Source organism: Scardinius erythrophthalmus, assembly GCF_964197995.2.
Source record: "Scardinius erythrophthalmus genome assembly, chromosome: 5".
In the NCBI taxonomy this organism is placed as follows: Eukaryota; Metazoa; Chordata; class Actinopteri; order Cypriniformes; family Leuciscidae; genus Scardinius; species Scardinius erythrophthalmus.
Genome location: NC_138225.1, coordinates 6,806,955 through 6,817,835, shown reverse-complemented (window position 1 = coordinate 6,817,835; position 10,881 = coordinate 6,806,955). Strand labels below are relative to the sequence as shown.

Genomic DNA, 10,881 nt, shown 5'->3' with positions numbered 1-10,881 from the left:
TGAATATATTTTCTGAGAGACTGAAATTTAAAGGGATAGTCTACACCCAAAGAATGTCTTAATTTACTCAACTCCAAACCTGTTTGACTTTATTCTGCAGAACAGAAATAAGAATTCATTTCCTTCTCTCTGGGCCTCGAGTGAGTTCACGTAGTGTTTTTGCATAGCGCGTCTGTGTTGTACGTCACACGCATCACACATGACCAGCGTCGGCCAATAGTGAGCCTACGTGTGACGTACAACATACACGCGCTGCGCAAAAACATTACGTGAATTAGCTCGAGGCCCAGAGAGAAGGAAATGAATAGTGGAATAAAGTCGTTATTTTTGTTTACTTTTTGCGCACAAAAAGTGTTCTCGTCGCTTTATAAACTTAAGATTGAGCCACTGATGTCACATGGACTACTTTGATGATGTCTGTACTGCCTTTCTGGACATGGACAGTATGCCGTCCATTGACTTTCAATGGAGGAACAGAAAGCTCTCGGACTAAATCTAAAATATCTTAAACTGTGTTCCGAAGATGAACGGACGTCTTACGGGCTTGGAACGACATGAGGGTGAGTCATTAATGACATAATTTTCATTTTTGGGTGAACTAACCCTTTAAGGTTTTATCTTTTTATTTTCACGTAAAGCACTTTGGGGCAACCTCGGCTGTAAAAATAAACGAAAGAAAGAAAATCATACAGGTTTGGAATGACATGAGGCTGATTAAATAATGACAGAATATTCATTAAAATGTAAAGGCTTGTGTTTGTGATTTTATTCCACAGTTTGTGCTTTGTGTTGATTAAAAATAAAGTTTTGACTGGTTTCCTGCAGCGTTTTTGTCCTCTGACTGGAATCTCACTGTAGGCTGTTCCTGTCACACTGCGGCTGCTCTGAACATGTTCTCACCACAGACACGATAATGTGTTTTCCTATAAAAGCATTTGAGGGTTTTAGATGGATTCATCTTTACCATAAGAGTTCACAATGACTAGCCCTTGGGTGTGTTCTCAATTAAGTTCAGCCAAACAAAACATGTTTACTGAAATGATCAAATCAACGTCTTTGATAACCACATGATCTCTTCAGCGGAGGTCTGACTTCCGACTAAAACCTTGCAAACCAAATGTGAAATTACAGAGAAAAGGAGCATAAACACATCAAAGTTTTGACACCAAACGTAAATTTGTCCATGTGTCAGAAACTAAACCTCATATAAAAGTGCTCAGTTCTGTTCAACTTTCAGTGCAAGACTGTCACACCTCAAATATTCTTGCGTTTTTCCGAGGAGCTTGAACAAGGTAAAATTTTAACAATTTATTCTTTCATATTGGATGCTTTTTTTTAATCATGTGTTCCTTTTGTAATGTTAGAGTTATTGTCTATTATGTGTCCATTATATGTACACATTGTTTTATCAATTTTCTTTCTCTAACAGAGAGAGACATATAATAAGAGATGGAGGGTTTGGGACCAGCACTGTTTGGATTATTTTTAGTGTCTTTCGCAGTTTCTAAACCGGTAAGCAAACTTCATCATTTAATTTCACAACCAGACTGACTTATGCAGTCTCATATATTAAGCATGTTTACTTCGTGGAACTAGGTCATTACAGTATTTGTGTCCTTACTTTTTTCCCTTTTTTTAATAACATTTTAAACTAAACTCTTTCTTATTCCCTGTATCATTGTCCATTACAATTTCTATGCAATTTACTTGTACATTAATCATTAGTTACAAATTTGTGAAATGGATCGCCAATCCTTTACATCTTTAAATTTTTATCCTTTACATGTTTAAAGCTTGTCTTAAAGAAGCTTATTTCACTACTTTTTAATTAAGGTTGAACGAATCCATTTAGGATTGTATTTTTCTTTTTCTATGATATTTTATCTTTGTGTAACTAAAGCACTCTGTATAGAGCTTCACAAATAAATTGTGATTTTATTTAAAAAAAAAAACACTTGCCCTTGGTTTCATAGACAAGGCTTAAGATATAGTCCCAGACTAAAATGCATGTCTGAGCTGTTTTAACTGAAAGTAACTTGCACTGACGTATCTTAAAATGTCACTGCCATGATTTTATCTCAAGATGCACAGCATAATGTTTTTTTCTAAGGCATGTTTATAAAAGCTACTTAAATGTCCTAATTGAACTAAGACCTAATCCTGACTTAATCCACGCCCTGTCTATGAAACCGTACCTTAATCTGATGATTATCTATGTACAATCCTCTGACAGGTTTGTCTGCATCACCAGCTGGCATTATCCAGTTCTGAATCCTCTGAATCAAATGAGCCAAGCTCTTCGGAGGAGATCAAGGTACACAGAACCACAATAGCGAGAACCACAATAGCACCCATTGTGCAGAACACCTTGAGACCGGACATCCTGGAGGACAACCGGCCCCAAACCAATGACCGTACTGCGCATCCGGCCCTTGCGCTGACTACACCTAACCCTGCCAACACGGAGCAAAAGGTTGTGGAATTGGGCCTGGATACAAGCCTCAGTCCTCCTCAGCCGGGGCCGGCTGTGCCAGATCTCGTGTCTCCAGACGTCACCACCCCAGAACTACGATGTTACGTGGTAGATCTCACCAGTCCTGCGCCCAAACCTGCCAGAGGAGATAACATTTAATTAGCCAGCATGCTTTTATTTTACTTCACACTACAACTTTCATGTGTTGCATTTGTTAAAATGGTGTTCTTCATTAGCATTTTTTCATCATTATTATTAGCTGAAACAGTATTTAAGAAATATGAAATGGTTATAGGCGGCTATAAAGCAAAAGACAAAGAGGCATCCTGACGCTTATAAGGGACAAGAGGTTCTTCAGAAACTTTGCAAATTCAAATAGAAATAAAAACGTGCAAAATAATATAGTAAAATCACTTAATTGTTACTAATAAAACATTGGGTTATAGAATGATGACATTTGTGAGCTTTTTTTCCACATTTAAAACACGCAACAATTTGGCTATCAGGATAACTCATAATTGGTTCAATGCAAATTAAGATAATTGCACAGAAATAATTATAATTTTTCATCTAGAAGATTTAAAAGCATAAATGCAGGTCATATTTTTGATAAAGCACTTTAGTCTCCCATATAGCTAAAATGGCGCTATACTTTTAATGTAACTAATGTATTACTGATTCTTGTGGCCAAAGTTGGCAACATGTTTGCTTGGCTAGACACTCGCCCCCGGTTTCAAAGACAAGGCTTAAGCTATAGTCTCAGACTAAAATGCATGTTGAGCTGTTTTAACTGAAAGCAACTTGCATCTTAAAATGGGCTACAGTAGTCAACATTTGAAGTGGATCAAAACCTTTCTTCAAAGTTATACATGAATTTTGAACAATACCCGTTCTTGTCTCAGGACAACTTTGATTAACTTTTTTGATCCACTTCAAATGTTGACTAATCAGGGCACACCACCACTATATAAGGGCTATATAAAAGCACGTTAAAAGGTTAGTTGGTGAATGCTAGTCTCATGGTAAGACATGTAGGCCTATACTGTCTAAACATTAGGCTACTAAATAATTATGAGATAAATTAGGCTACATCAATTTTGATTTTGTTTTGTTTTTTGGACTAAGTATACGCCCTAAAGGGACATGGTGGTGGAAAAAAATGAGATGGGAGGAAAATTAGTAAGTCAATGCTTTTGCATTCTCCCGAGAAACTTGTGTTCTTTGCGAGTGAACGCAAAGTTTCTCAGGGAACGCAAACATTTTGCGAGCGAACGCAAAGACATTGGCAAATAATTTTTTCTCCAAATCTCATTTTTTTCTTTCACCATGTCTCTTTAGGGGCCCAGCAGTAGACTTATCATAACTTTTCATTACTTACCAATTTTCTTCTTCTTCTTGTGTCCGAAATGAGCTTCCCGTGTCGAATTTTAAACTAAAAAAATATGTTGCGTGAACGGACACTTTTAACTTGACAAGTTCTAAAAACTAGACGCAAGAACAAGTCGAAACAAGAAGTCTGCCTAGCGGATGTTTGCATAGAAAAACAATGGAAAACTGAACAGTGGAATGCAAAAACGCGTTCTGTGTGAAGCAGCCCTAACCTATAGCCTACTGTCTGCTGTTAACGTTTCTCATTCAGCTCATAACAACTAACAACTTCTGCTAGCTCGTACTGAGAGTAACTGCTCATTCAACTGCTCATGTACAAGTGGATACAGTTTTAAGTATAAATCCATTTCCTATAGGCTATTCAGAAATGGGCATAAATACATGAAAATGTATTTAAATAAAAATGCATTTAATGAAATGTATCAAAGTAAAAATCAGATACTGTGTAGGGAACGTTTTTTTATTATTATTATTTAAATACAAATACAGTATTTTGTATTTGGAAAATAAATACAAAAAATACATTTGAAATTGGCCATTCAGTGAAGTTTCACTATCGGGCTGAAATCAAGGAACTAATCTGAATGCAAACAACACTTTGGTGATCACAACTGCTTAGAAACTTTTGTTTTTATTTCACTTACCTCTTCCCCTGCCCAGTAAGAAATCATTTTTTCACCATCATTACTTCTCTAACAATGACATGTATGTTTCAGACATTTATTGATTCAATACTGTTTAGCATAACCAACTTTTCAAAAAGACATGCTTTAAGTTGTCATCTGTGTGCAAGATGCCAAATAGAAGCCATTTCTATACTTATTTCTGACCAGGTTACACTGCAGCCTATTACTTGTGGTGAACTGTGGGAACAATATGTTATTCATAAATGCTTTTCTAAAAACCTGAGGTATCCCATGAGTCATCATGACTCCATTGAGATTTAGGATTTAGTATGGTAGAACTATTTTACTGTTTTCTTACTTGGATTATTCATGATAGATTGTTTTATTCTCATCCGAATTGCTTCAAACACAAATGCTGTATGCATGTGAATAACACCACTCTGATATAGTCATTCAGGTTGAGAAAAGCACATACTGTCTGCATGAACTTGTGTTTCACCATTCACTGCTGCCAGCAAAACAACACATGAATAACCCACCGCCGCAGGAACAGGAGATACTGCAGAAGTTATTACCGGATGGTGCAACCCAATCTGACTGAAAGCAGCTTTGAACCCTGCAATTCATGAAGGTTGGCCACCACTGTTTCTGAGAGCAAGTAAGGTGGAATAAAAGCACACTTCGGATTTCATTCTCAAAAAGTCTGCACTACAAATATCAACAATATCTGAAATCGCGCTCAACAAAATAAATAAAACGAAAAAATACAAGCACAAAATTATTTCTAGAAGGAAAACTTTAGGAAAATAAGATTACTTCAATTTTTTTTATTCAATGAAATGTGCAATGCGATCACGCAATGTGATCATTTTATTTTATTTTTGTAACACAATGCTTCTTTCTTGCCCAGCATTAACCAATAAATAAGCATTAAATCATTTTAAAATTAACAAAGTTCAGAAATGATGTCCACATTCTTAAAAAAAAAATATTCTTGATAGATGAGGATTTAGTAATCAAATCATATTTTAGTAAAAGTTTATCCTCATTGCACTGGATTATCTTTAACATTTTCAAAGAAATTCAAAAAATGTGTATATTGCAAATCTTACTGTGCTAGATCAGTTGGTTTCCATCAAAGGCGGGAAAAAAATTTCTCATCCAGTTTAATCCAGCAAAAAAAAGTAAAGAAAAAGACAAAAGAGAGCAGTTGTACAGACATGGAAGCAGTGAGAGAGAAGAGTTTGTATTTCTAAGCACAGTCAGTTCTGTAAAAGCTTAACTGGGAGATGAATCGACAGCCTAAACATCAGTCGTGGTTCTGCGTGTCGGTCTCTTCTTCTAGCGGCTGCGGCGCAGGCTGTCGTGGGTCAACAGCGGGGGGCGTGATCAGACCCCCGTCCTGTGCCGTGTTGTAGGAGCCACAGGTGCTGCACTTCATGCCCAACACGTGGAAGGACACAGTGCAGTGAGCCTGGCAGTCGTTGCATATGATCTGTAGACAAACACAAAGTCAAGTTGACTTATTGGGGAAAATCTCTCAAAATAGGTCACATTTCACAGTAAAATCAAGGAAAAGATAACTTGTGGCGCTCTAGCGGTTAATAAACAACACTGCATGAGTCTTGCATTGTAGCCGGAGCTACTTCTCTCCGTTTAAGTAGATGACGAGTCACACAGGAACTGGTACACTCCGCAGCGGTTGTCTTCCCGCCCGGTCTAAAATAGTCCGAATATAAACACTTATTAGGAGAAGACAAAAACACGGTTTGGATGATGTACTCGCTCATTTAAAAAAAAAAAAAAATTACTTGGTGTACCTTAAAATAAACAAATCGTAAAGAAAATTAAGCCAATTTCAGGGTTATTTAGAATTGTTGCATTGTGACCCATGGTTTTGGGAATTCCCATTATTACTCCCAGATTCTCATTTCTGTAAAATAGTAAAAGTACTATAATTATACTGATTTAATAAAAAAAATAATTAAAGGCAAATTCTACGATGAGGTAAAAATAACAAAATTCTTTCTTTTTTTGCATTATAGAAATGAGAACGCAATTTTTTTTTTTTTTCAGAAATGAGAATTGGGAAATAAGAGAAAATTGTTATGAAAACAGTAAAAATCATAATGGTCCTACAAGGTGCAATTTTTTTATGCAATGCAATACAATATAAATATATATAATTATAAATGTACCCAATTTAAGTAAAACCACATAAGATTTTCTCCAGAAACTAAAACTAGAACTTTTAAAAATAATTTTCGTTCATTGAAATACAGCTGGAAAAATATATAATAATAAATAAATAAATAAAAAAAGATTTAAAACATTTCATATAAGATGAAAAACTCAAAAGAAAATTAGAAATGTCGCCTTGGAAACAAATTAAGTTTGTTGGAGTACTAAAATTACTAAAACTAAGCTGAAAATAAATTAAAGCTAAATAGAATAAAAAAAAACTAATAAAAATGGCAAAGCACTAAAATTAAAATGAAAACAAAACATAAAAATCAAATAATATTAATAAAATCTCTTTTTTTTAAATCAACAGAATTAAAAAACTGAATTAATAAAATAATTATAATGAGATTCACATTGAAATGACCAAAGTAGATTTCTCCAATCTGAGCTGTCATCATTTTACAACTGCATGGTATATGAGTACATCTTACACACTCATTAACGAATATTCACTTCTGCTTTGCTCCTCATTTGCATGTCCAGTTGGATAAAAGTGTCTGCTCAGTGAATGCATGCAAATGAAGGCTCTGTTACCTTTACTGTAGTGTCCTGGTACTCAGTGGGCATGGGAGTCTGGGCAATCTCCTTATCTCTCTGTTCCCAGAACTGCTTCATGTTGAAGGCAGAGTGCATACACAGGGGACAGCGGTAAGCACTGTGGGACAGACCGCCACATGTAAGCACATCTCTCCACAGAGGCTGATATTGTATATGGCTGTGACACTTATTAAGTTAGAGAAATGTCACTATGAACATATGCAGAATTAGCAATGAGCCATAAGACGACATTAATACAATAGTCAGAAAACAACAACATTCCTTACCCAGTTTTGCACATGTCATCAAAGCATGTTCTGCAAGCAAAAAGATAGTGTTTTTACATCAAATCACATTCATTTGATAGGGCACCAGATGATACACACATAGAGACTTTTATATTTTATGGAAATCATGACTTTTTTCTAATATATATTGGCCATTACTTGTGTTCAAACCTTTAACTGGTAAAAGCCTAAATTCAATCAAATAAAGCAATCAAGTCTCTTCTGAAAATCTAGACTAAACCGCTCGATTCATATGGATTAGTTTTACGATCTCTTTATGAACTTTTTGAAGCATCAAAGTGTCAGTTGTGTAGCTGTCAATGGAAGAACAGAAAGCGCTCAGATTTCATGAAAAAGATCTTCATTTGTGTTCAGAAGATGAACGAAAGTCTTACGGGTTTGGAACGACATGAGGGTGGGTAAATGATGACAGAATTGACATTTTTGAGTGAAGTATCCCTTTAACCTTTAAGTGCGTAGGGGAAATCTACCACAACTTTGAGCATATAAAATTTCACTTTGCAGCCTCTTTTTTAAAAACATAATTCGAAATAAAGTAGATGAAAAATGTGAGAATATGCAAACACAGCATCTTGCAGATTTAAAGTTTCATTTCTTTTAATTCAGCTAAAAGCTCACGCTGTGGCGTTACAATCTTCTTTTGGTCACGTGAAACAAATTCGCAGGTCAGAGTTCACCAAACTTGAACTTTGGAACGCTTTGAAATGTGAAACAACTTTACTTGAGCCTGCGTTTCCAGTCTCCTGCATTTGCTTATGAATGGAAGTCAATGGAAGGAAAAAGTGTGGTGTGACCGCCTCTTAACACAGCAGATGATCAAACACTCACTTGTGTAGCAGATGACCGCACGAGAGCACATGAGCCCCTATTCTGGACGTGTGGATGTCCTCCATACACACAGGGCAGTTCTGCCTAGACACGTTCTCAACACACTGAAACCACAAGCACCGCTTAATATTTCACTATTAACAACAAAATGATCAAGTAACGTACTTTTCATACCTTGTGATTATCTTTTAGATCAGTGGCTAAACATAAATTGCACTTCGTACAATGGAAGTATTTCTCTCTTGGGCCAATTCTAAAAGTAACAGAGGAGAAGAAGGAGGTCAATGAGAATCTTATTAAAAGAATTACAAATGTATTGCTTCGGTTGAATAATGAAGGCACCTCTCATTTGTTTTGCATGAAAGTGTGTGCTAAATTGATGAATGTAAATGCCATGCAAACCTGCATATCCCGCAGGGCTGGCAGTGGTACTGCTTCTTGTCTTTGTCAAACAGATGGCAGATGTCACAGTAATACTCCCCGAACTTCACTTCACATTCTTTACATGTCTGTTGAGCCTGATGAACACAGAATGAGCAAGAGTTTTAATATTAGCAAAGCTGAAAAGCAAAAAAAAGTAAGAAATCATATTTGGCATTAAGAAAAAGCCTTTTTAGAGGACCATTAAAATGTGCTGCACTTTGACATTTAATGATTTATACAACAAATAGAATCATGATGTGTAATTATTTATTTTGCATTACAGTAGCCTAAAATTTTATTAGATGATGACAAGAATTGCGTGTAATATATACACTGCCGTTCAAAAAGTTTGGGATCTGTAAAATGTTTATAAAAAGGTCTCTTATGCCCAACAAGGCTGCATGTACAGGTGAAACTCGAAAAATTTGAATATCGTGCAAAAGTTCATTTATTTAAACCAAGTACTGAGTACATGTGCATGATTATACTTTTCAGAGGGCTGACATTTCTGTATGTAAAATCCTTTTTTTTATTGATTTTGTGTCATATTCTAATTTTCTGAGATTTTGAATTTGGGGTTTTCATAAGCTGTAAGCCATAATCATCACAATTATATCAAATAAAGGCTTGAAATATCTCACTTTGCATGTAATGAGTCTATATAATATATTAGTTTGACCTTTTAAGTTGAATTACTGAAATAAATGAACTTTTGCACGATATTCAAATTTTTCGAGTTTCACCTGTATTTGACAAAAAATACAGTAAAAAAAACAGTAATATTGTGAAATATTATTACAATTTAAAATAACTGTTTTCTATTTGAATGTATTTTAAACTGTAATTTATTCCTGTAATGCAAAGATGTATTATTCAGCATCATTACTCATGATCCTTCAGAAACCATTCTAATATGCGGATTATTATCAATGTTGAAAACAGTTGTGTCCAATTTCTTTCAACATGCTTTGATGTATAGAAAGTTGAAAAGAACGGCATTTATTTGAAATAGAATCTTTTGTAACATTATAAATGCTGTTACTGCCATTTATGATCAATTCAATGCATCCGTGCTGAATAAATGCATTAATTTATTCTTTATTTTGCGTTTGTGGTTAAATAATAACCACAAATAATACCCAGACATCTTGACAGATTTTGTGAGATTCACCCAAGCAAATTTTAGGTGTTAAGAGGTAAGCTTAAATACGACTTTACCTCTTGAATAGTATTGCACGATGCGCATTTGACCTCTCGGACCTTAAATCGGTCCATTTGATGGTTCTCTTCATCATCATGACAGAGTCTGCAAACATAAAACTTCCCACAGCAGGGCGCCTGCAGAGACATACCACAAATATAATAACCTATCACCATCAATGCACATACAAAAGTCCGCATATATTACAGCAAACACATCAAACACTCACAGCATAACTTATTGACTGACATCAGAATATGTTGTAAGTGCAAATGCAGGACCATAACAAAACCCCTAAACTGCTACTTCTTAGTCCATACCGAGCAAAGCAACAAGTCTAAACTAACATATCTTATTTGTTGCATTTAAACCAACAATAATTCAATTTTACTTCATAAAATAATCTTATATTACAGCTCAAAAGTAGTCAATGGGTGTTCAGTGATGTATATACAGAGTTAGCTATATGCTAATAAGACTTGTTTCAATCACACGCTACCGTGCGACCAAGGAAAGTATTTACCAAAACAATCGTGCAAACTTATTGACATTGGCAAGCATATATGAAATACAACGTATACATGTAATGAAATGTCGCTCACTTTTAACAAACAGCTGCGAACATAGTGCACACATCCAACTTCAGTGGCGGCCATGTTTAGTTCAAATACGAGAGAACTTTATTTAACAGTCGGTTATGTATCAAGTGTTTATCCCGCTTTCACATTATAATGTTCCCTCGTAATATATATATATATATATATATATATATATATATATATATATATATATATATATATATATATATATATATATATATATATATATATATATATATATATATAAATAAAT

At 35.0% G+C, this 10,881-nt stretch overlaps 2 protein-coding genes across 3 annotated transcripts; one reads left to right on the top strand and one right to left on the bottom strand.

Moving 5' to 3' along the window:
* Positions 1-1,045: 1,045 nt before the first annotated feature.
* Positions 1,046-4,291, top strand: LOC308691511 (uncharacterized protein). The gene is made up of 3 exons (XM_081366824.1): positions 1,046-1,292; positions 1,430-1,512; positions 2,234-4,291. Exons 2-3 carry the CDS (start codon positions 1,450-1,452, stop codon positions 2,630-2,632), a joined length of 462 nt encoding a protein of 153 aa, XP_081222950.1. The 5' UTR covers positions 1,046-1,292; positions 1,430-1,449; the 3' UTR covers positions 2,633-4,291.
* A 1,009-nt stretch (positions 4,292-5,300) lies between these two features.
* rchy1 (ring finger and CHY zinc finger domain containing 1) lies at positions 5,301-10,703 on the bottom strand. Of its 2 annotated transcripts, none has more exons than XM_081366823.1 (8): positions 10,632-10,703; positions 10,047-10,166; positions 8,808-8,923; positions 8,580-8,658; positions 8,406-8,509; positions 7,557-7,586; positions 7,267-7,387; positions 5,301-6,207 (listed from the first exon to the last, which is right to left on the bottom strand). In XM_081366823.1, exons 1-8 carry the CDS (start codon positions 10,683-10,685, stop codon positions 6,145-6,147), a joined length of 687 nt encoding a protein of 228 aa, XP_081222949.1. In that variant the 5' UTR covers positions 10,686-10,703; the 3' UTR covers positions 5,301-6,144. The 2 variants fall into 2 exon arrangements, with proteins under 2 accessions (XP_081222949.1, XP_081222948.1); XM_081366822.1 differs by having other exon boundaries at positions 5,301-5,983.
* Positions 10,704-10,881: the final 178 nt, after the last annotated feature.